This window comes from Eretmochelys imbricata, chromosome 8, assembly GCF_965152235.1.
Source record: "Eretmochelys imbricata isolate rEreImb1 chromosome 8, rEreImb1.hap1, whole genome shotgun sequence".
In the NCBI taxonomy this organism is placed as follows: Eukaryota; Metazoa; Chordata; order Testudines; family Cheloniidae; genus Eretmochelys; species Eretmochelys imbricata.
In genome coordinates, this window is record NC_135579.1 from 54,268,772 (window position 1) to 54,294,528 (window position 25,757).

A 25,757-nucleotide genomic window follows, 5' to 3' on the forward strand; every position below is an offset into this window, starting at 1 on the left:
GGGGGGCCCTCCCCCGGAGCTTGCTGCTGCCAGTAGGGGGGGGCTGGGGAAAGTTCTCTTCTCTGGCCCCAGCCGGGGGCAGCCTGCCTCCACCCCAAACTCCTCAGCCTCAGCCCCGCCCCACCACAGAGCCCACACCCCCAGCCAAAGCCCTCACCCCTCCCTCTCCCCAACCCTCTGCTCCAGCCCTGAGCCCCCCCTTGAACCCCTCATCCCAACTCACCCCAACCCACCTGAGCCCCCATCACCATGAACCCCTCATCCCCAGACCCAGCCCACACCCCAACCCTCTGACTGAGCCCTTCCCACACCCACGGGTGAAAGTAAAATACAGCTCTTACCAGTACCGGTCCCACTCTTCCCCCTCCCCCGGAAGGGGCGGGGCCAGGGGTGGAAGTAAGTTACATTTCTTACAGGTACAGTCCAAACACAAGCAACCCACCTCCCCTAAATGCTTCATGGATCCCTCCCATTGCATGACTTAGCTATAGAAAATAAAGCTACTATTACTACTACCAAAAAGAAAAGGAGTACTTGTGGCACCTTAGGGACTAACCAATTTATTTGAGCATAAGCTTTTGTGAGCTACAGCTCACTTCATCGGATGCATACTGTGGAAAATACAGAAGATGTTTGTTTTTATACACACAAATCATGAAAAAATGGGTGTTTATCACTACAAAAGGTTTTCTCTCCCCCCACCCCACTCTCCTGCTGGTAATAGCTTATGTAAAGTGATCACTCTCCTTACAATGTGTATGATAATCAAGGCCATTTCCAGCACAAATCCAGGTTTTCTCCCCCCCACACCCCTCCCCAAACAAACCCACTTTTCTGTTGGTAATAGCTTATCTAAAGTGATCACTCTCCTTACAATGTGTATGTCTACTACCAGTACTGTCTGGAATAAAACTTTACTATTGCAATAAGCCTGAAAACGCTCTGTCCCATTTGTTTGTTTCCCTCTCCTCCTCCAGCCAGGCTGCCTACAGGGCTAGGCTCCCCGTTCCCCAGACCCCCGCACTCAGCAGGGGCTGCAGCAGCTCCCCTCTAGCTTGGAGCAGGGGGACTGGCTGAGGGAGAAGCCTCCCCAGGTAGCCTGCTGCCTGCATAAGAACAACTGAAATTTAGCTGTTTGCTCCAGGGGCTGAACCGCCATTCAGGACTATTTCTGATTTCCTTGTTAATTTCATTCACAGTTGTTGGAGGTGGGGCCGGGGGAAGGTGAGACCAAGGCAGGGGCAGAATACAATAGGCATTTTACTGCACAGCTTAAATCCAGAGCTAATAAAAGCCAGTGGAAGGGGAAAACTCACTGTCACATTGGTTTCTTTCCTCCCTCCTCCTCCAGCCAGACTGCCAGAGAAGGCTAGGCTCCCGCCCCCTCAGCAGGGGCTGCAGCGGCTCCCCTCTAGCTTGGAGCAGGGGGACTGGCAGAGGGAGAAGCCTCCCCAGGATGCCTGCTGTCTGCATAAGAACAAGTTTAAATTTAGTTGTTCACCCCCTGGTCTGAACCGCAGAATTAGGTGCTATTTCTGGCTTCCTTGTTAATTTCACTCAAGGTTGTTGGGGGGGGGGGGGTACCAAAGCCTGGGCAGTTCTTTTCTGCCCCCTGGATGAGGCAAATACACAAAAAATACAATCAAAATCAGGAACCATTTCCAAGTTCAAATCTACCATTTCCTCCCCAGCAGAGGATCATGGTTGTGATGTCCAAACTGCTTGCAGATCCTCTTTGAAATGTTACTGTTTAAAAGAAAAAAAAAAACAAAACAAAACATGGAGAACATGGTGGGAAGATGTGTTCTGATGATCAGGGTTTATTTTGGGCAAAGCAATTTTGGTAAAACAACTAAAGATTCACAGGGAAAGCAAATAGCCCCGTAGACAAAACCACAAAGGGACTGAAGGGGAAAACTGGATATTCAGTTAAATTATTGTGCCTCCTTTGAAAGAAATAGTAGTTTTCATTCCATCCTCTTTATATATTGAATTAAACACCTGAAATGCCCTTAGGACATTGGGGGTCAGATCTCTTTTTGTTTTGTGGGTGTCTGTGTCCTGCAGAGTGCAGAGGCTGAAATTGACAAAACTTTCTCTAAGTATCTTGTATATTTCATGGCAGCTATTCTGGTTGTCCTTCATTCACCCAGTCTTCCCCTACTAACAGCCACCCATTGGTGTGCCCCCTGCACACTTTTATGTGCCTGGGAGGGAGATTAAACAATCCTTGATATCTGACTTGCTAGATCTAAATCTACTCTTATTCCAGGTATGTTCTCAATGTATCTGTCCAGTATGGATGGATCTCTCAGAAAAGATAGCTCTTCAGTGTAGGAATCGGACCAACAGCCCCCCAGGAGCAAGATGCCATGAAGCAGCACACATTAAGCAGAAGTTCCTGAGGTGTTAGCTGCAAGGGTGCAGGGGGCACACCAATGGGTGGCTATTAGTAGGGGAAGACGGGGGTGACTTTCCCAAAGCCACATAGTGAGTCAGTAGTACAGCTGTGATTAGAACTCAGGGCTACCTACTTCTCAACCCTCTGCTCATTTCACCAGCTTACATTTCCCTTCTAGCACTTAGTTCTAGCACTTTCCTCAATGTAATTGTCCTCCATGACCCCACTGAAACATAGCATCTTTACCGCTGAGTGCTTTAGTGCTGAATCCAGAGACCAGATCCACTGACTGAAATTCCAATACTCTCTGCCCTCCCAGCCCCTTCCCCACTTTGTATGACACTTTTTGGCAGCTGAACGAAACGGTCCTGAAAAGGAAGTCAGTCAGTGGGATTCAGCCATATAACCTGAAGCAACAGAACATGCTACAGCTGAGAAAGACACTGAGGGCTTGGGAAATGCTTATGATGCTGTATGCTGCGTAAACGCTTGTAGACATAAACTGTCAATTCTGGAAACAGGTGCAGGAAATACTCCGAGGGCTCCTTGATTATTTTCTTGACCCTGAAACAGAAGAACAACAATTGATTTTTAACTTGGGAATCCCCTACCCTGCTAAAAAGTGTCAAAGGATCAGAACAAATGGTCAGGTTTCCCCATTTGTTTCCCTATACAGTGAAAGCCATTTCAACAGCTTTCTGAAAACAAGAGTAAATTTCCTAGAAATGATTAATATCCATTATCCCCCTGATCTGACACATTATGCCTTTGCTAATCTCTCCCACTATCCTTCTATTTCTCCATCCCACGGGACTAATCTCTTCATGGATGAGGGGCCATTTATCTCATTATTTTCAAAATCCTCATACAGACCAATCATCAAAGCACTTTAATAGGGCATGTCTTCACTGCAGATATAACATGGGTGACTGGAACCTGGCTTAACCTAGACAGGGTGTGAGCACTGCAGCCACATAGCAAAGCACACTTGTGTTACCGTGTTCTCACTGGTGTTGCACTCCCCTCTGTGTGTTACTAGGACTTCTGAAATCATATCCTCTTTGTGCTGCAATAAGCAGAGCTGCTCTATGATACTTCCCCAGTGCATTGCGGGAGAACTTGTCTGTCCTTCTGGGCCCCCGTGGGAAAGTTTGGAGGACTATCAGCACGGCAGTAATTTAGCCTGACTCCTCACTGCAAAGTGGGTAGAGAAGCATGGGCTGAAAGCACCACTGAACTTGGGCAACAGAGTTTCATCTGTGGGTGGGAGGAGGGGCTAATGGCAACACCTGAGTAAGAGCTTGAGTTAACCCTGCAGTGAAGACAGACCATGTAGGAGGAGAGAATTATGATCCCTTAGCAGCAGGACCGATACTTCGTAATTTATAGATAACGCACCTAAGTACTATAAAGATAAGTGCTTGAGAAATACTTAGGTAGATGAGTTTTTTAAATGTTGGATATAATAATGAAAAAAACTATAGTACAAGCAGCCCATCCTGGGGCTGTTTGTCATAGAAGGAAGCACCAGCATCCAGTGAAAACAGAAGGTCAGGCAACTGATATTCAGAGATGTCCTGCTGCAGCATCACACCATTGCATTAGCCGAATCATCATCTATCCCACAGAGCTCTTCCATATTATGATTCTAGCATGTGTTTCTCCTGTTCCTAAAGCATGAGGACGTGGAAATAGTTACATTACTTCTCTGGAGATGCCTGGTAAACAACACAACGGAACAAGAGCTGCTGATCAATGTGTGACTACAGGGATGATTTGGAACCAAAAACTAGTTCAGAAGCATCTTGATCGTGTAAACTGCCTTTGGGTGGTGAGCCTGGGGTTATCTATTGTTAGTATTGGGACTTTCATAATACGATACACTGTATCCACATAATATTATTCTCTGCAACTACAGAGCACTGTGCTGCTGGAGAGCCTCTCTTTCATAACCTGGACACGCTTTAGTTTATAACATGCTGGAGTACCGGGAAACGGTCTTTTCCCCACACCCTGCATATTTTTACCCTTCTTGAATGGCAGCATGTCCTTCTGAAGAAAGGATTCCTGCTCTTACACCTACAGGGACTTGCAGCCTTTTACAGACAGACAAAGATTCCTAGGGACTGTTCATCCCTGGCACGGACTGTGAAGCAATCACTTACTTTTCTTCCTTCTCATCAAAATGCTCGCCCATGTTCCTGATGAACTTCAGTAGGTCTGTGACATAGTTTTCATATTGTTTCTTCTTGTTCTGGTTCTGGTTCTTGTTCTTGTTCTTGCTCTTGCTCTTGAAGGGGCCGAGCATGCAGTCCAGAACCAATTTGTCAATCTGAAATAAAACACTCTGGATTATTCCATCCCATTCACACATCACAAAACAACAGCCTCCCCTGGCTGCAGTGGTCTCACTCTGCAGAAATATCATACACATGCATTTCTCATAGATGGAGCAATATTTTATAGCACTTATATTAAAATGTATGCTTAACAACATACAAAATTTGTATGGGTTTATCTTGTTTGATTCCCCTCTGGGTTCACCAGGGTGTGGATTTGTTAATCTTCACGACACAACGCATCTCTTTCCCAAATGCCCTTCTCTTTGCACAGCCATTTGGGGAAAAGCAGAGCTGAGAGATAGACAGGCATGATTATTATTATGGCTGTCATCATGATTTAGTGCTAGATCTTCCGGGGTGTCTGAGTTCTACTGGGTGAGAGGGACAAAGGTGGTTTTGTATCACCTTTCCACCCTCATAGTTGTGGCACTATTTGGAAAGGTCCATGTGGACTACAGTACTGTCCGAGGATCGCCAGAGCTCAGAGTACCCTGGCCATCTGCATTTCCACTTCAAGAATGCTCCCTACACCATGCAGGCTAGGAACAGGTGTCACAGAGCTGATTACAACATTTTTATGACACCTGGATATTTCTATGTCCAAGGGGAATCCTCAGTTACTCCATTAGGGCAGCCCTCCATCCCGTGTACACCACGGAAGAGGTCTGAAGGGGACAGAACTTGGGCAGAGGATCTGGGTGGTACACTGTGTAGCTATGGTTTTTTACTGTGTTGAAACTGTGAGGCACATGGGGCCTAGGATGGATGCCTATGTTAGTCTTTATACATTAATTCATTAAATAAGTGAAAGCTGTCTAGAGATTTGTCTATATTAGAAAGTTTTGCCATTTTGACTATATTGGTATAATTAAAGCAGCAACCTATCCCCTGCTGTGGACAGTTATATCCATAGAAAAGTGCCTTGTATCAGTACAGCTTATTCTGGTTCTGGAAGCGAAAATAGGCTGTACCTGTATAAGGCACCTTTATACTGATGTAACCGTGTCCACATTAGGGCTCATACCAGTACAAACACATCAGCTAAAATAACAGCCCTGGCCTACAGTTATTTACCCAGATAAAACTTTTAAGTGTAGACAAGGTCTAAGATTCTTCTGTACTGCACTCATTGCCATTGCAGTCAAGCACCTTCCAAGCTCAAATGCTTTTTAACAAGTTCCCTCTTTTCTCCTCCCTTTGCACACCCTCACTGCTGCAGTCCAACACAGGGAAAATTACTCTAACCACCTTCTCCGTTTAAAAGGCTGGTCACAACTTAAGCAGCAAGTCGCTAGGGTGATGTCTACAAACCACTTTCTGGAAGCTCCGTGTACACCACTCCAGCAGACAGTGACAGTAATTTTTAAATCTCTTAGATTTGATTAGATTTTGCCCCCACATTGTCTGGATACGGATGGAGTTACACTTCCAGTTAAGGTTTAAAATGGGGCCTGTAAATCCTGTAAGAAAACTTGCTCCTTGTGCGTCCACAGCAAAAACAGCTTACCTGCTCAGTCCACTGCTGAAAAGGGTGCTCATCACAATTCAAAGCTTTCAGAATCTCACTCTTGTTGTTGTGATGTTTGGTGTTGCAAGTTTTGATATCGCTTTCATTCCCAACATCTCTCAGGAACCTGTACCTGCTGTGGAATCAAAGGCACATTGGGGATGGCCTGCTGCACTGATTCTTGACAGAATGGGGCAGCCAGCAAATCTGCTGTTTGAGGGTTTGTAATTTTCATTCATGGCACTTACATCTGCTTGCTCCAGAAAAAGGGATGTTGGATCAAGTCTCTCAGCAGGTTTTCAACTGGGATTCCTTCATCAGGGGAGACCAGACTTTTCCTTAGGTCTACAGTCTCCTCGTAGTCCTGCACATCCTCTGGACAACTTGCATCCAGAACGTCTCTATCATTTTCCTCAAAGGGGACCTTACCCAATGTAACAACATACAGGACCAGCCTTCTGAGTGCCTGAGCATGAGAACAAATGGCTGTTTCACCCCAGGGCAAACAACTTCCCATCAAAAAGAAACAGAGACAGACAAACTATCTTCTAAAATCAGCACACTGATTGTAAAATCAGTACACTGTGTGTACACTTGTGTGTATGTGTATGGCAGCAATCACGTCATGAAGTGTTTGTATTAGAGAGCCCACCACACTGACAGCATAGAGCAAAATCAGGGAGAGACTTCCAGGGTTTGGAGAAAATCTTCATTCCTAATCACTGTCACTTCCTTGTACTGTGGTCTCTTGTGCTATGGGAATTTCCAGAAACCACGCTGTTATACATTTCCCTTTGAATATGCAGGAAGATCAGCTGATTCGCCCCAAGAAAGCAAAGAAAATAAATGAACAGAAAGAAGTGAGCAAAAGAGAGAAAAGGTGTGAGGGGTAATCTGAAACATAATTTTGGTTTAATGGAAAGTTACCTTCAGGTCTTTGATTATAACATCCTTCTGTCCTTCACTCAATCTTTTGCTCTTATCAAAATCCGCTAAGCGAACTTTACCAGCAGCATCTGACAAAATAACAGGAACAGTTAAATCTATTGTCTGTCTTTATGTGTGTGTTGCGCTCCTTTTCTCTAGTACCTGGTTGAATTATTCGCATGACCCCAGAATTCTTTGGTAGATTATTCAGTTGGATGACCTGATCTCTCAGTAGGAGGGCAAAACTAATGTGATACTTATGGCTGCTATACTACATGAGCACGAATGCACACACACCCTCTCTGCGCAAAAAGATCTCTACACTGCTGACGTATACGGTCAGCTCTATAATGCCTCACTTTCTCAACTATGGGCAATAGGAGAATAGAGTAAGAATGATAAGAACACACAAGCTAACCTATCAAAATGTTACGTGGGTGTAGATCCTGATGGCCAAATCCAAACATGTGTAGTTCTTGAACTGCCTCAAAGAGTGTCTTAAGAACACTCTTGCAATTCACTTCATTCTCTGATGCACTCAGGTGTTCTTCAAGGTTCTTCTCACAGAGCGAGAGGCACAAGTACAGGCAGGGTTTCTTTTCCTCAGCACCAAAAAGCTTTACTAAATGGTTGCTGGTCAGACATTGTTCAAGGCACATTTTCTCTTGTTTAGCAATTTCTGTGCCAATGCAGAATATCTTCACAGCCACCTCCTTCCCATCAAAGAGTCCCAGGTAGATGCCCCCTTGGGAGGTTCTCTGAATCCTGAAATCATTATGTTGGAGGATTTTAAGTTTTCCAATCATAGGACGATACATGTTGTAGAGAACCTTCAGCTGCTCTCCCCAGCGTTTGCTGGTGGGTTCCCAATCTTGAGGTTGACTTGGACCAGCCTTGGCGCCGTACTGGCGAAGAAGAGCTGCCATTTTCTTATTGTATTTCCTATTGACAATCCCAATAAGGTCCCCAAGGTCAGTCCTTGCCCCTTTTTCACACAGTAGCTTTGCTATTTCGTAATAGTTTTTCTCTACAGCTATCACCAGTGCTGTTTTGCCCTCTCTGTCAGCATCATTGATGTCAACTTCATTCTTCTCCAATAAAGCTTTCACCAAATCCAGACTTTGTATCTCAACTGCCAGCATGAGGGTAGTTTTCCCATGTTCATCTCTTCTGTTCACATCAACACCACAATCCAGCAGGAAATGAACAACTGGGGCAATAGACTCCCTTGTCTTGTTATCACTTGAAAGGAAGGCATGGATTAAAGCATTCCTGCCCTGGTTGTCACAGATGTTCATGTCAGCCTTCATCTCACTGACAAGAATTTTTACGACTGAGAGGTGGCCCTCCGTGGCAGCATCCATCAGGGCTGTTGCCCCACCTTTATTCAGTGTTCTTTTCTCCTCGTTAACCACCCTCCGTAAATTCACATCTGCCCCATTATTGTACAAGAATCTTAAGGCCTCCCCATTCCCATAGTGTGCAGCCTCCATAAAGGCTGTGAAACCATTGTCATCATACTCATTGATTTCTGATCCCTTAGAAAGGAAGAGCTGTAAAAGTCTCACATTTCCCACTATCCCTGCTACAAGAAAGGGAGTGGCACCGTTTTTCTTCCTAGCACATGGATCAGCACCCTTCTCCAGCAGAAGATCAACAATCTCTTCCTGATCAACCTGTACAGCGCTGTGCAGAGGTGTCCAACCACCTCCTACCTTGAAATTAACATCTGCTCCTTCCGCCAACAGCTCCCGGACTTTCTCTATTGAATAGTTTCGGACAGCATCATTTAGCAGAGAGGCTTTGTCTGCTGCTGTTTCATTTCCGGAGGTCAATACCTCTTCCTGGCTGTTACCAGTGTCCTCCATCACTGTTAAGATAAGTGGCTGTGCTCTTGTTCCGTGTCCGTTTCAGATGGAGATTCTTCAATAAAATACTTCCTGGGCTCTCCTTTAAGATGGAAGGCATGGATTGGTCAGTGCCTTTGTTGTCAGGACATGAATGGAGTTTTGCTGATGAAGTGCACCAAGTGTAGTTGAAGTGTACCCAGCTCCAAGGGCTCTATGCTTCACATATTCCACCTGATTAGCAAAGAGAGAAAACAAACCTGTTTACTGATTCTTAAGACTTTACAGTTGTGCTTGATAGGTGATAGTTAAGGCTACCTTTTAGTCACAGGTATTTTTAGTAAAAGTCATGGACAGGCCATGGGCAGTAAACAAAAATTCATGGCTTGTGACCTGTCCATGACTTGTACTATACCCCTGACTAAATCTTGGGAGTGCTGCGGGTGCTCGTGGTGGGGCTGGGGCTGCTCATGGGGGGAGGAGGGGAGTAGCCTGGGGGACTGTGGTCTAAGACTGCCCCAGCAGCAGCTGGTGCGACAGGCCCAGGGGCTGCCTGAGCTGCTTGGGCAGCCCCGGAGCCAGCCGCACCAGCCACTCCAGAAGTCATAGAGGTCATGGAAAGTCACGGAGCCATGACTTCCATGACAAACTCACAGCTTTAGCGACAGTCTTTCAGAGCCGTGAGTGAGTGAGAGAGAGTGTGTGTGTGTGTGAAGGGGGATTATAACAGATATTCTCTGGGTCCACATGCAACAGCCCCTGCTAATTTGGTTCTGAGTTTCTTATCAATACAGATTGACAATCATAATGAATTGGTAGGGGTGGAAAGAGTAGTTTGTACCTTCAGGCACACACCCAGTACTCTTGGGTGTTCTTGTCAATGGGGAGAAGACACCCCAAGAAGGGTGTTTGTCATTAGATGTTGAGGGTACTTGGGTTATATAAATATGGCTCTGTGTATTCTTCAGTTCTGAAGCTGCTTGTGTTCCTACAGAATTACTCTCTGTACAGAAGAGTGCAGGAGATTCCAATCTTAAATTTTCAAAACATAAGATTCTAGTCATCATGACTCTGAAGATAACCTTTCAAATATGATCTGAACAGAAGCTGATCTTAATTGGATGGTGCCTCTGGAACGTAATGAGGAAATTTAACTATTCACCCCCAGTAAGTGTATTAGAAAGATCCAGATACGGTGCTTCTCTGTAACTTTTACATTCTCCAGATGCTGCTGCAGAATTTTCAGTTCACTCCAGAAGTTAGCACTATAATGCCACAGAAACCATAGGTCTTGCTGTGAAATTTAGGTTAAACTTGCTGCAAAATACACATGGCCTTCATTATATGCACCAAATACCTGATGCTTCCTGTTCTTTGTTGAAGAATATAAGTATACACATATCTATTACACCATTCAGTTTTGGACAGGTGGCTATGCCCTTAGCCCAGTGAAGAGACCAGTCAGAAAGCAGTATTAGACAAAAAGTCCCACCTTACCTCTGCCCCCTTTCTGCCCAGTGAGAAGCCCGTATTTGTCCATTAGACTTTCTTGACCCTTTCATCATTTTCTGGGGTCAATCAGGAAGGAATTCAGGGTCTGGAGGCACACCTATCACTGACAGGCAACTATCAGAAAGTCTTTAAGAATAGTGGGCACATTTAAGACTGTTTGTCCCCCGAGATATAAAATGGGCCATTCGTTTAAAATTTAGGCGTATCATAATCAAAATGCAAGTAAGGCTTTACAGCATTATATGCGAGGACGGAAAAATGGGACAACATGAAATTAAAAAGGTGTCTAATGAATACTCTCCAGAATCAAAGGGTATATTATTCAGTTAAGGTTTGTTGTTGTTCTGTCTTATGGAGGAAAAGAAACCGAGTAACAAAAGTAATAATCTCTTTTCCCCTTTAAAGAGAGGTTATAACGGTTACAGAACAATAAAATTCAGCCTAACTGTCAACAGTTGTTAAACATTTTTACCAAGGACTAGCTCCTTCTGGGCTTGTTTGTGGATCTGACAGAAAAGAATGATTTCAAAGGGAAACTGGCAGAAAAGCTGCAAAGTCTTAATTACAGGAAAAGTTTAATTCACATAAGCTTGATTGTCTTCTGAGAAAACCAAATGAATCGAATCACGTATCACAGTTTTTGTTTAAAGAAGTTTTTTAAATGTATAATTAAGTTGCTTACATATGTTTGAGTTACTTCACAGTATTCATTTTCTACATCTTTTGAGACATACTGTAAAAATAAAAGGCTCTTCTCCGAGCCACCAAAAAAAGCTACAGCCTTGTTAGAGGAACTATTACCAAGAGTCTTATCATATAAAAGGGGGAAAAACAAGAGAGTCTTGAAAAAGGGTAGAACAAAGATTCAGAAGTTTCCTTATTGAGCACCGCCCCAGTCCTACTGACAACATGCTTCTATTCTGCCCTCTTTTCCTGATTCATGTCATAGAGGGCAAGTGTTTGTGGGAGTTAGCGAACATGCTGCTTTTTCAGGCGGTGCTGCCACTCTCTCTCAGAATGAGGGAAAGGGTTACTACATATCTTAGGGGAAAAAAACAACGAGGAGTCCTTGTGGCACCTTAGAGACTAACAAATGTATTGGGGCATAAGCTTTCATGGGCTAAAACCCACTTCATCAGATGCATGGAGTGAAAAATACAGTAAACAGAATATATATTATAGCACATGAAAATATATACTATTGTAACCATTCAAGTTATGTATATGTCAGGCTTATTGTTGGTTTTGAAAAATATTTAATGGAAAAATTGCTCACAGCATTAGGTTTTTGACATAAATTGTAAAAAGAGGCTCAAACTAAGTGATCAATAATAAGGTCAACTTAAACAGCAGGTATACCTAAACTTGCATTTTGTTTCCCCACAAATTACCGTAGTCTTTTTTTTTTGCCCACACAATCCCACCCGCAACAAAGTACATCTCTACCCTGATATAACAGTCCTCAGGGACCAAAAAAATCTTACTGTCTTATAGGTGAGACTGCGTTATATCAGGGTAGGGGTTGGGATTGTGTGGGCAAAAAAAAAAAAAAAAAAAAAAGACTACGGTAATTCGTGTTACCGCAAGTGGTTCCTCTGCGCCCCCCCCCTTTACTTGCTGAGGTCCCCCCCACCCCAGCTCGCCTCCGCCTCCTCCCACGAGCATGCCGCAGCTCCGCTTCTCCTCCCTCCCAGGCTCACTGATTGGTGCGGCAAGCCTGGGAGGGGGGAGAAGCAGACCTGCAGCGCACTCGCGGGAGGAGGTGGAGCGGAGGTGAGCTGGGGCGGGGGGGCCTCAGCAAGTAAGGGGGCGGGCTCAGAGGAACCGCTCCCCACCAGCTCACCTCTGTCTCCTCCCCTGAGTGTGCCGCCGCCGCTCCGCTTCTCCCCCTTCCCTTCCAGGCTTGCCGCCGCCAATCAGTTGTCTGGTGCGGAAAGCCTGGACGGGGTTGGGGGGGAAAGCGGAGTGGTGGTGGTGTGCTCAGAGGAGGAGACAGGTGAGCTGGGGCGGGGAGTGGTTACTCTGCACCCGCCCCCTTACTTGCTGCGTCCCCCCCGCCCCAGCTCACCTCCGCTCCTCCCGCGAGTGCGCTGCAGGTCTGCTTCTCCCCCCTCCCAGGCTTGCCACACCAATCAGTGAGTCTGGGAGGGAGGAGAAGCGGAGCTGCGGTACGCTCGTGGGAGGAGGTGGAGGAGAACTGGGGTGAGGGGGCTTCAGCAAGTAAAGGGGGGGGCGCAGAGGAACCACTTGTGGTAACAAATTTGGATATAACAAGGTAAAGCAGTCCCACTCCCTGGAGTGCTGCTTTACCGCGTACTATCCAAATTCGCGTTATATCGCACCACATTATATCAGGGTACAGGAGTACATTTTACTTACTCCCACTTTATGGCAGTGGGTTCTGCAGGACCCCATTCTCACTGCAGGGCTCTACCTTGGTTCCTATTTATCCTTCTTGATGCTGACGCTGATGATGAGGATTCTCTGTGTTAATTACAGTACCACCTGCAGCGTACAAGGCCCTTTAGATCAGAACATGGAGAGGACACGGCCTCTGTCCAACCAAGACGTGCTCAGAGCAGAGCCAAGCCACAGGGGAGAGGTACAAACGTCTTACCTCACTTCTCTGCTCCCCTGATCCATAGGAATGTGCCTGACATAAGTCAGAGCAGCCTCAGTGGTACTCTGACTCACAGCTGCCTCCTGTAGACCGCTGCATATCACTTGGGCACAGCATTCTCCCAGCACACCGTGTATGCCAAAAGCTGTGAGCGAGGCTGGCGTACAAAGCAATATCACGAGTAAGACTAAGCTGTTGAAGTTGTGAAGGTTACAAGCCCTGCTGCCAACTCTGACATCCTACTGCACTTCATACAGTTGCTCTCAGTCCCCCTTAGCTCCTTTCCCTTTGTATTTCCGTGAGCAAAACACAATGGGCACAACACCGTCACAAGCAGCTGCTGTCATTAGCAGCAAGGAAGCAAAACTAGTAACTCACCCCAGCACCCTTTCTCCTGAGGATGGAGGTACTTGCTGCCCAGCATCTCCACAGCCCCGACCTGCCTCCCTGTCTGCTGTGTCCCTGCACGCTGAACCCATATGCCAAGCACTCACCTTGCTACAACATCAGAGATCTGCAATTAGCAACCAGAGTTCCAGACAAACAACTCAGCTCAACGGGGCAAAGAAGGGGTGAGGAATAGAGGGCTGGGCATGGGAGAGAGGAAGAGAGACAGTAAGAAGTGGATAAAATGAAAGTGTAAATGAGGGGAATGAGAAACAGCATGAAAAGGAATGGGTTTGGGGGGAGGACCACAACTGCAGGGGGAGGTCGATGGGAGAAGGTAAATGTGAACATAAGGACTTTTCTGTGATATTTTTCCTACAACACGTAACAGATAATTCTAATGGACTATTTACATGTTTCTACACCTAGAGGCAATTTTCTTCCAGCACCAGATACACACTAAATCCAAATTTCAAGTCGTTGTGTAGGATGGTTTTGTGGGGATAGAAAGGCATGGATTCCTTCCTGAAGACAAGGAGCTGCAATGGGGCCTCTCCATAATAGTTACTGCAGCCTCAGGTCTCTAGTAGTATCTGCGACAGTTTGCACCATTTTCCCTGGCGGGGAATGGCCTGTGGATCTGCTCCTATCCCTCTGCAAGCTGGGGCTCAGGAGCTGGGCCTCACAGGTGCAAGAAGAGAGGATCAGCTGCACCAAAGGAGGGATTGTGTCATCTATAAAGATGGTGCTTGCTTAAAGAAATGTATTGAAATGTAAGCAGGGCCGGCTCCAGGCACCAGCTTTCCAAGCAGGTGCTTGGGGCTGCAATTAGAATAGGTCGGCGGTCCGTGTCCCGCGGCAGCAATTCTGCTTTCAGCTCCACCGCTTTTCCCACAGCTCCGGCTTTTGGGGGGCAGCTCCGCCGCTTTTGGAGTGGCGGCAATTCGGTGGCGACTGCTTGGGGTGGCAAAATTGCTAGAGCACCCCCTGAATGTAAGTAGCCCAAAAATGTATTTCCTAAAAAATAGGCTTGACAATAGTCAAGAGAGGCCCTACGTCATGCTGTAAACATGTTTTGGTCCTAACTGGTTTTAACAAGCGTTTTAAATAAAATGTAAATGTTTTCAAAAACACGATCTATACTGATTGTTAGCTTAGCATTTATGCAGATGTTAATTAAGACAATACTTCATATTAAATAGACAATAAAAAATTACAGAATATTTCATTATAGTAGTGGAAATATAAATACGGTAAAGGGTAATGTTAATTCATTATAATTGGTTAGGAAAAATGTAGCATGCCGATTTTAGATTGGCGCACCCATCCACCATCAAGGTCCTGTTAGAAAAAAAATTATTCCCATTCTTCCCCTCCAGGGATTAATCAGCCCTGCATGCATCATTTCATCTTAAAATGTAAGCATGATATGCAGTGTGTACTTATATTCGTTATTTTATTTTAAATTAAGTCTTTGATTTTATCTCTCATTGTGTCATTCGCAGTCCTCCACTAAATTAAATAATCTGTAATTGCCCTGGAGGCTTGAACCATAAAGAATTCAAATTGGTTTTATTCCTTATCTTTAAAGTACTAATTGGGACAATATAAATCAAAGGTTACAACAGGGGGGTGAATTCTGAAATTTCTCCTTCCACCACCCAAGTGGAACTGCACACAATTCTGCCATGTCTTAAACCCTTCCCTAATCTAGAGATGACATGACAGACAGCCACACTAGCTCCAACATAGATTCAGCAAAGGTTACCAATTATCAGTAAATGTAAGACCTGTCAGTTAAAACAAAACAGTGAAAATTACCTGCCAGAGTCATGACTGTCTAAAAAAACATGTAGCCAGAACTACAAATGGCAAGATACTCTAGAACAGTGATTCTCAACCAGGGATACGTACATAGAGATCTTCTGGGATGTACTCGACTCATTTAGATCAGTGTTTCTCAATTTGAGGGTTGCAACGCCCAGGGGGGTCATGAGATGGGTTTAGGGATGACATTGGGGCGGGGGGCGGTGCAAACAGGGCAATTGTCTCGGACTTAATGCCACAAGGGACTCTGCAAAGCTAAATTACATGCTTCAGCCCCAGAAGGCAGGCCTCAGGCTTCCGGCCTGTCCCCCAGGGCCCTGGCTTCAGACAAGGCTCACAAATGAAAAACAGGCTTAAGTATCACACTGAAATGTGAGTACAATCAATTCATTTTATAACGATATGGTAAAAATCAGAAAGCAAGCAATTTTTCAGTAAGAGTGTGCTGTGACACTTTTGTATTTTTGTGTCTGATTTTATAAGCAAGTAAAAAGAAAAGGAGTACTTGTGGCACCTTAGAGACTAACAAATTTATTTGAGCATAAGCTTTCGTGAGCTACAGCTCACTTCATCGGATGCATGCAGTAGAAAATATAGTGGGGAGATTTTCTATACACAGAGAACATGAAACAATGGGTGTTACCATACACACTGTAACGAGAGCGATCAGATAAGGTGAGCTATTATCAGCAGGAGAGAAAAAAAACCTTTTGTAGTAAAACTATTTCCCCATGTTTATTTTCCCCCCCCTCCCCCCCCGTTATTGTTCCTCACACGTTCTTGTCAACTGCTGGAAATGGCCCACCTTGATCATAACTACGAAACGTGAGCTGTAGCTCACGAAAGCTTATGCTCAAATAAATTTGTTAGTTTGGGAGACTAACTTCCCAGACATAGACTGGAGGACAAGTGCTAGTAATAATAATAAAAAGAAAAGGAGGACTTGTGGCACCTTAGAGACTAAGCTGCCACAAGTCCTCCTTTTCTTTTTGCGGATACAGACTAACATGGCTGCTACTCTGATACCAGTAATAATGGGGCTCAATTTTCCTGATGTGATAGCTGATAGATTCCTTCATCAAGTAGTTGCTAAACCAATAAGAGGGGATGCCATTTTAGATTTGGTTTTGGTGAGTAGTGAGGACCTCATAGAAGAAATGGTTGTAGAGGATAATCTTGGTTCAAGTGATCATGAGCTAATTCACTTCAAACTGAACGGAATGATAAACAAAAATAAATCTGCGACTAGGGTTTTTGATTTCAAAAGGGTTGACTTTCAAAAATTAAGGAAACTAGTTAGGGAAGTGGATTGGACTGAAGAACTTATGGATCTAAAGGCAGAGGAGGCCTGGGATTACTTCAAGTCAAAGCTGCAGAAGCTATCAGAAGTCTGCATCCCAAGACAAGGGAAAAAATTCATAGGCAGGAGTTGTAGACCAAGCTGGATGAGCAAGCATCTCAGAGAGGTGATTAAGAAAAAGCAGAAAGCATACAGGGAGTGGAAGATGGGAGGGATCAGCAAGGAAAGCTACCTTATTGAGGTCAGAACATGTAGGGATAAAGTGAGACAGGCTAAAAGTCAAGTAGAGTTGGACCTTGCAAAGGGAATTAAAACCAATAGTAAAAGGTTCTATAGCCATATACATAAGAAGAAAAAGAGAGAAGAAGTGGGATCGCTAAACACTGAGGATGGAGTGGAGGTTAAGGATAATCTAGGCATGGCCCAATATCTAAACAAATACTTTGCCTCAGTCTTTAATGAGGTCACATGGGGAATTATTAGTTAAATTGGAAAAGATGTGGATCAATAAGAAAATTGAAAGGTGGATAAGGAATTGGTTAAAGGGGAGACTACAGCAGGTCATACTGTCAGGCTGGAGGGAGGTTACCAGTGGAGTTCCTCAGGGATTGGTTTTGGGACCAATCTTGTTTAATCTTTTTATTAGTGACCTCACCAAAAAAAAAGTGGGAGTGTGCTAATAAAGTCTGCGGATGATACAAAGCTGGGAGGTATTGCCAATTTAGAAAAGGACCGGGATATCATACAGGAGGATCTGGATGACCTTGTAAACTGGAGTAATAGTAATAGGATGAAATTTAATAGTGAGAAGTGTAAGGTTATGCATGTAGGGATTAATGACAAGAATTTTAGTTATAAGCTGGGGACACATCAATTAGAAGTAATGGAGGAGGAGAAGGACCTTGGAGTATTGGTTGACCACAGGATGACTATGAGTCGCCAATGTGATATGGCCATGAAAAAAGCTAATGCGGTCTTCGGATGCATCAGGCGAGGTATTTCCAGTAGAGATAAGAAGGTGTTAGTATCGTTATACAAGGCACTGGCGAGACCTCACCTGGAATACTGTGTGCAGTTCTGGTCTCCCATGTTTAAGAAGGATGAATTCAAACTGGAACCGGTACGGAGAAGGGCTACTAGGATGATCCAAGGAATGGAAAACCTGTCTTATGAAAGGAGACTTAAGGAGCTTGGCTTGTTTAGCCTAACCAAAAGAAGGTTGAGGGGAGATATGATTGCTCTCTATAAATATATCAGAGGGATAAATACTGGAGAGGGAGAGGAATTATTTAAGCTCAGTACCAATATGGACACAAGAACAAATGGATATAAACTGGCCGTCAGGAAGTTTAGACTTGAAATTAGATGAAGGTTTCTAACCATCAGAGGAATGAAGTTCTGGAACAGCCTTCCAAGGGGAGCAGTGGGGTCAAAAGACCTATCTGGCTTCAAGATTAAACTCAATAAGTTTATGGAGGAGATGGTATGATGGATAGCCTCATTCTGGCAATTAATTGATCTTTAACTATTCATGGTAAATAGGCCCAATGGCCTGTGATGGGAAGTTAGATGGGGTGGAATCTGAGTTACTACAGAGAATTCTTTCCTGGGTATCTGGCTGGTGAATCTTGCCACATGCTCAGAATTCAGCTGATTGCTATATTGGGGGTCAAGAAGGAATTTTTCTCCAGGGCAGATTGGAAGAGGCCCTGGGGGTTTTTCACCTTCCTCTGTAGCATGGGGCATGGGTCACTTGCTGGAGGATTCTCTGCCCCTTGAAGTCTTTAAACCATGATTTGAGGACTTCAATAGCTCAGACATAGGTGAGAGGTTTATTGCAGGAGTGGCTGGGTGAGATGCTGTGGCCTGCATTGTGCAGGAGGTCAGACTAGGTGATCATAATGGTCCCTTCTGACCTTAATATCTATGAATCTATGACCCTAGCCCAGGAAGGCCTACTGATAGGAACCCCAAACCTAGCTCCAAGTACCCCACCCCTAGGAGCCCTACCCATTGCAACCGTAACCATAGCCCCATTTATTCTATCCATAGGAACCCTAACTCGGGGGGGCGGGAGCCCTACCCATAGGAACCCTAACACTGGGGAGGGGGGGAGAAGGGACCCCTACCCAATGCAAAGTCAACCTGAGGAACTCCTTGCCAGAGGATGTTGTGAAGGTCAAGACTATAACAGGATTCAAAAAAGAACTAGATAAATTCATGGAGAATAGGTCCATTCCTGCCTAGCTAGGATGTCCCTCGCCTTTGTTTGCCAGAAGCTGGAAATGGGCGACAGGGGATGGATCACTTGATGATTACCGGTTCTGTTCTGTTCATTCCCTCTGAGGCACCTGCCATTGACCACTGTCGAAAGACAGGATACTGGGCTAGATAGACCTTTGGTCTGACCCAATGCGGCTGTTCTTGTGTTCTTAGGAACCCTAACCCTGGGGGCGGGGAAGAGACCCACTCATAGGAACCCTAAATCTGGGGGAGGAGGGAAGACTTATCCATAGGAACCCTTACCCTAGCTCCAAGTACCATACCCTTAGGAACTCTAATCCTCGGGAAAGAAGCCCTAATCAATAGGAACCCTAACCCTTGGATGGGGAGCCCTACCCATAAAAATCCTAATACTAGGGCAGGGAGCCTTACCCTTATCAACTGTAAGTTTCCACGGTATGCATCCGATGAAGTGAGCTGTAGCTCACGAAAGCTCATGCTCAAATAAATTGGTTAGTCTCTAAGGTGCCACAAGTACTCCTTTTCTTTTAACTGTAACCTTAGCTCCCTTAACCTTATCAATAGAAACACTAAGACTAGGATGGGGAGCCATACCCACAGGAACCCTAACGCCAAGTATCCTAACCTTAGCCAAACAAACCATAGCTCTAAAGACCCTACCCATAGCCACATAAACCTAGCTCCAAGTACCCTACCCTGTAGCCCACTGGGCTAGATTGCCTTTATTATATTCACTGCTTTGCATTATATTCTGCTTTGTGTTATATTCAGCAGTAATGCAAGAAACCTACAGGCCTGTATCCTGTAAGAGATTAGCTTCAGCAAGTTAGCATAAGGCTTTAGGCCTATGAGCTTTGAACAGATAAACTTTGCACAGATAAACGGCCCAATGGCAACCCCAACTATTGGGGAGCTGAACATAGAGTGTTTAAGAGGAATTTCTGACCACAGGAACAGGACCCAACTACAAGAATGTCATGCCAACAAACTGATGTTCTTAACAGGTACAAGAGCTACATCTGTAGATACCTAACCACAAGAGGCCCATGGTAATGGATTGACATATATGATAATAAGTTAAGATCTTTGATATACTAACCTATACAAGAAGGACACACCAAAATTAGTAAGGTGAGGATATACAAATAAGGAAAAAGGGAAATACCCCTACTGAATATGCATCAAACATAGCGGTGTCAGCATATCGTATTATAAAAGTTGCATCCCAGCCTAGGGGCCGTAGGAGAAAGAGATGTAGTCCTTGGGAGGTGCCAGAATGATGGCCACTGGTGATGAGGAAGATGATGGCTAACATTTCAGATTGTTTCACAACGGATTGTGGGAGTATATGGATGTGCAGATGTACATTTGTAGTATCTCTGTCTTACTGAGTTGGGCTGTTTGTGACTGTGCTAAATGTATTCATAAACTATTTTTAAATACAGAAGAGTTCCTATAGTGTGAGTGTTCCAACTGCACACATTAGGGTTCCCAACTATATAATAATTTGAACAATACTGGGCCTGATCACGGGACAAGATCCTGTCAACCCACAAAGTGATAACTGGGGAGTCTTAAGAAATCAATGTAATTAATACATAAGCTACAGTTCAGGCTACAACCCATAGCAACCCAAATGCTAGGGTGCGAACCCTACCATAGAAACCCTAACCCTAGCTCCAAGTACCCTATCCATAGCCGCCCAAACCCTAGCTCAAAGTGCCCAATCCCTAGAGATGCTAACTTTAGGGCAGAGAGCCTGACCCACAGGAAGCCTAACCCTAGGGCGGGGAGCCCTACCCATAGCCACTTAAACCCTTGCTCTAAGTACCTTACCCCATGAATCCTAACTCTAGGGCTGGGAGCTCCACCCATAGAATCCGTAACCCCAGCTGCAAGTACCATACCCATAGGAACCCTAACTCTAGCCCAGGGCATCCTAGTCTCAGAAACCCTAACCCTGGCCCGGGGAGCCCTCCCCTTCCAAACCCTAACCCTGGCCCAGGGAGCCCTACCCTCTGGAAGCCTAACCCTAGCACATGGAGCCATAACCTTTGGAACCTTAACTCTAGCCTGGGGAGCCCTACCCTTTGAAACCATACACTTAGCGCCTGGAGTGTTATGTTTTGGAACCAAAACCCTAGGCCCAAGAGCCCCACGATCTGGAACCCTGTCCCTATCCCTAACCATAACCCCGTAAGCCATACCTTGGGAACCCTCACTCTAGCCCAAGAAGTCCTACCATCTAGTTTAGATATGCCCACTAGTGGCAGCATGTGGCACTTACCTATCTAACACCTTTAATCATCAAAGCACTTTATACACACTAGCCAGAGTTGTCAACATTTGAAAATGGTTTCAATGGACATTTTCTAACTAAACTGAGATCTAGCTGATGAGATCCCAAGCTCTGGAGGGTTGTGTGCATATTCTGCTGAGTGTGAGGTGATTTTTTCTTTTTGAGGAAGAGGCAGAGAAAAGTGCCTGAAATTCAGCAAAATAGGCTTCGAACTATCTAGTGCCTGGGCCCAGCACGTGCATGACTGGAAAAAGTGTCACTTGACTATGTCAAATCGTTCCTCTCCCCAACCTTACAGTTCTCTCTTCCTCCTACTCTCCCTCCTCATCTCCATTCACTGCTTCTTCTCATGCTGGAGGAGTATCCTACTGTGTAAATACAAGGTAAAACGCCTTGTTCAGGATCTCCCCCAGGCAGGGCCTGGACTGGCCTCCATTTTGCCTGCATTGAGTGTAGATGTGCTCAGCAGGAGCTTAGGAGGTGACGCCTGTACTTAGAGAGGCCTAAATGGTCACACCAGGTACAGGCATCATCTCCCCTTCCCCCAAGCTCCTGCTGAGCACAGCTGAGCGGCACCCAGGTCTTCAGGACCATGTGGTGATTCTCAGAGCTCATCACACCTCCTCAGCTGCTAGAACGATTCTTCACCAAGCCACTTGCCTTACACCAGGGGTAGCCAACCTGAGCCTGAGAAGAAGCCAGAATTTACCAAAGTACATTGCCAAAGAGCCACAGAAATACGTCAGCAGCTCCCCCACTCCGCTCCCAGCACGTCTCACCCACCAGCAGCCTAGCCGATCAGCGCCTCCCCACACCTGCTAATCAGCTGTTTTGTGGCATGCAGGAGGCTCTGGGGGGGAGGGGGAGAATCGAGGGCATGGCAGGCTCAGGGGAGGGAGTGGGAAGGGGTGGAGTGGGGGCAGGGCTTGTGGCAGAGCCGGCGGGTTGAGCAGTGAGCACCCCCGGCCCATTGGAAAGTTGGCGCCTGTAGCTCCAGCCCCAGAGTCGGTGCCTAGACAAGGAGCCGCATGTTAACTTCTGAAGAGCCGCATATGGCTCCAGAGCCACAGGTTGGCCACCCCTGTCCTACACCCTGTGGCCATCTCTGGGAATTGCAGCAGCTCACAGGCCTGGAACCCTGGAAGAAACTGAAGTTACCTGGGACTTAATTGCAAATAGGAGCAACAAAAATTATTAAAAGTCTAGAAAACATGATCCATGAGGGAAGATTGAAAGAATTGGGTTTGTTTAGTCTGGAAAAGAGAAGGCTGAGAGGGGAACATGATAACACTTTCCAAGTACATAAAAGGTTGTTACAAGGAGGAGGGAGGTAAATTGTTCTTGTTAACCTCTAAAGATAGGACAAGAAGCAATGGGCTTAAATTTCAGCAAGGGCAGTTTAGGTTGCACATTAGGAAAAACTTTCTGTCAGGGAAGTTAAGCACTGGACTAAATTGTCTAGGGAGGTTGTGGAATCTCTGTCATTGTCTAACCTGCTCTTAAAAATCTCCAAACACCTGTCAGGACTAGATAATACTTAGTCCTGCCGTGAGTCCAGGGGATGGGACTAGATGACCTTGAGGTCCTTTCCAGTCCTATGATTCTATGAAATAGAGAAGCAGCAGGGGCATAGCCGCCGTTTTTTATTGGGGGAGGAAGCTAGAGTTAAAAAAAAAAAATTACTATTGCTTTAATGAGTAGTTTTGTACCATAGCTAAATTTTTCCACTTTTAATAGAGACAGATGAGCTTCTGTTCCAAACTCTGTGTTTCCTTTATTTATTACTGCAATCCCTAACATTTTGGAAGGGCTAAAGACCCTACAAGCTCCCAGGTCATATATCCATGGGCAGTAACCTGGAGGTAGAAGGTCTAAAGCAGAGTGCAAACTCAGAGATGAATGACGGAGCACCAGCATGACAGAGGATATCCTGAAACAGAGAGACACCTGCTTCCACAGTATCCAAAAGAAGAGGGAGTGTGAGAAGAACTCCTTCAACTATCAGCAACAATAGAGCACTCATCACTAAAGAGTAATGAGGAAAAAAACTGTCCTTGAACCCTAGGAGAAAGAGGGGAGAAAGTACAGACAACATCATGCGACAGAGAACCCTCTCAACTCTTCAGGTATGGGCAGTAATGACTAATGGATATAGGGGATCAGACCTCAAACACATCAGGAAGCCCAGTCCCAGGCAGATGGCTCCCAGCTCTGACATCGCTGAGGTGCTGGCTCCTTTTAACACTTTGGCAACACTCATCATGCTGATAAAGCTTTATTGAGTGGATGGTGTCAGTCTTGCCTCTCCACTTTCAGATGTCACTGGTCTTCAGTGAGAAAGGGACAGCGAAAGCCACTGCAGGAGGATGAGGGAGGGAGCACAATGGCTGACCTAAGCAGTGTGCATCTTCTCTGGAAATACTGTCACTGTGGCCCAACTAACTGCCTTGGAAAGAGGAATCACTATCTTCCTGGATTTAATCATTCCTCTGCTCATGGCTCATCTTGTACTCCTTGCCTTTGTAATACAGCCAGACTAAAACTGAACCATCCCTTCAACCACCTGTAACCACAGTTGCCAACTTCCACATGGTAAATAAGCACCCTGCCTTTCACAATAAGCCAAAAATCAAGCTAATCCCATTTCAAAACAAGGCAATCCCCAAGAACCCCAACACTCTATGTGACTAGCAGGGGCAGCAGGTTTGTATAATTTTTGGTGGTCCCCAGAACGGGGTCAAGTCATGCCCCCCCCCCCCCCACGTCCCTAAGGGTCTGGGAGGAAGTTTGGTGTGGGAGGGGGAGGTCATTTGGGTGCAGGCTCTAGGCTGGGGCAGGGAGCTGGGGTGGGCTCCAGGCTGAAGGTTGGGGTGCAGGCTGGGGCAGGGGGTGGGCTCTGGGAGGGAGTTGGGGTGTGGGATCTGGGCTGGGGCAGGCAGTTGGGATGCAGGGGGCAGGCTCTGGGAAGGAGTTTGGGTGCAGGGTCTGGGCTGGGGCACAGGAGGAGGTGCAGGGGTGGGCTCTGGGAGGGAGTTGGGGTGTGGGATCTGGGCTGGGGCAGGCAGCTGGGGTGCAGAGAACAGGCTCTGGGGGGGAGTTGGGATGCAGGGTCTGGGGAAGGGGGTTGGGGTGCAGGGTCAGGGCTGGGGGGCAGGGGGTGAAGGCTCTGTCTGACAGGCTCTGGGGTGGGGTAGGGCAGAGCCAGGGATGAGGCGCTTAGGGCGCAGACAGGCTGCCCCAGGGATAGGGCCAGAGAGGAGGACTCCCCCCAACCCTCTCCCCATCGGCAAGCTCTGGAGGAGGGACCCCATCTCTTCCCACACTCACCCTGCACTCACCGCTGTCACTGCACTTGCTCCTTGGGCCCCTCTCCGGTCCAGGAAGCCCCCTTGCCTCCCCTGTGGTGGGTGCCAGGGGGGCTGCCATCATGTGTGGCCTCCTTCCCTCACCGTAGCCTCATTGGGAGTGGGGGATGGGGTTGCCCCTTGCCCAGCGGCAGCTGGGGGCGCGGATCACAGGGTCAGAGACTGGCCGAAGCCCAGCAGCCGTGCAGGCGAGTGAGCTCAACCCCGCCCAGCCGGAAGTGCCTTTCGCAAGGGGAGGGCTGCCGCGGCAGCGCAGCCAGGGCGGAGCAGCAGGGCAGCCGCCCTCTTTGACGCAGACGGGGACGCTCCAGGGTCTGGGGGAGGCGCGCGGGGAGCGGCAGGTGGGGCCCGGTTGATGCTGCAGGCAGGACCTGGGGTGAGGGGAGACCCGGATCCAAACATTGGTGGAGCTGGGCCCCCGGCCCTGAATATTCCTGGAGCCTGGGCCCATATAACTCCCTGCCGCTGGTGACTAGATTCCCCCCGGCATGCAGTCTGGGACTGTGGTGGGCCCGCTGTGCGCCCCGGACTCTCTCCCCCTCTTGCCCCTGCTTGTCGGGAGCCGATCAAAAAAAGAAGCAACAAGCTACAAGCCAATTAAACCAAAAATAAGCCCAGTTTCTGTATTCCCCCCTCCCCCCCCCCCGCAGGGTTGACATGTCTGCCCGTAGCCCTTCTCTCCTTTTGTTTCCTTTAGTAAGGCACCACAGACCAGTCACTCACCTCCCTTCTTCCTCAGACAGCTGCGGTCCCACACAGCAGTGTTTGCCTAGTTGTTTGTTCAGAGTTCTAGCTGCACAGCTCAGCAAAGAGAAGGGAAAACAGAGGGTTGGACTGCAAGGGATGGAGAAGAAAAAAGCAGAGAGAGGAGGAGAGAAAAAACAGTGCAAACAGAGTAATGGAGGAGAGAGACGCGCCGAGGGCTCAGCTAGGTATTTTAGTTTCATTTCTCCTGCAGTGTCTTCGGAAGGAAGTCAAAGACTTCCTTATGGTCTTTTCCTTTATGACACATCATAGATAATTCTAACGAATTGATATGTTTGCAGTGTAAAACTTTCATCAGGGTTCCTAGCTGTTGGTACACGTATAGCCTATCAGTACAAGAGACAGCAACAATTGCCTACCAAAGACAAATCCATCCAAAAAACTGTAGGTGTCTTGGCAAGTGGCAAGGTCCTC

The 25,757-nt window shown here is 46.4% G+C and overlaps 1 protein-coding gene across 5 annotated transcripts; it reads right to left on the reverse strand.

The window, feature by feature from the left end:
• Window positions 1–1,802: 1,802 nt before the first annotated feature.
• RNASEL (ribonuclease L) lies at window positions 1,803–25,481 on the reverse strand. Of its 5 annotated transcripts, none has more exons than XR_013346831.1 (8): window positions 24,552–24,767; window positions 7,596–9,258; window positions 7,178–7,266; window positions 6,499–6,716; window positions 6,251–6,386; window positions 4,567–4,733; window positions 2,474–2,965; window positions 1,803–2,154 (listed from the first exon to the last, which is right to left on the reverse strand). XR_013346831.1 is itself a non-coding variant. In XM_077823792.1 (8 exons), the coding sequence occupies exons 3-8, from the start codon at window positions 9,043–9,045 to the stop codon at window positions 2,827–2,829; spliced, it is 2,199 nt and encodes a 732-aa protein (XP_077679918.1). In that variant the 5' UTR covers window positions 9,046–9,258; window positions 13,154–13,313; window positions 25,302–25,481; the 3' UTR covers window positions 1,803–2,826. The 5 variants fall into 5 exon arrangements, 4 of the variants coding, with proteins under 4 accessions (XP_077679918.1, XP_077679919.1, XP_077679916.1 ...); XM_077823792.1 differs by lacking the exon at window positions 24,552–24,767 and adding exons at window positions 13,154–13,313; window positions 25,302–25,481 and having other exon boundaries at window positions 1,803–2,965; XM_077823793.1 differs by adding an exon at window positions 13,154–13,313 and having other exon boundaries at window positions 1,803–2,965.
• Window positions 25,482–25,757: the final 276 nt, after the last annotated feature.

Bases quoted from the DNA above. Each gene is read 5' to 3' on its own strand.
- RNASEL (XM_077823790.1), bottom strand. From the start codon at position 9,045: ATGGAGGACACTGGTAACAGCCAGGAAGAGGTATTGACCTCCGGAAAT. The intron at 6,717-7,177 runs GTAACTTTCCAT...TCTCATGCTCAG, and splicing joins TTATAATCAAAGACCTGAAG to GCACTCAGAAGGCTGGTCCT. The intron at 2,966-4,566 runs GTAAGTGATTGC...CTTCTGTTTCAG, and splicing joins TTTGATGAGAAGGAAGAAAA to GGTCAAGAAAATAATCAAGG.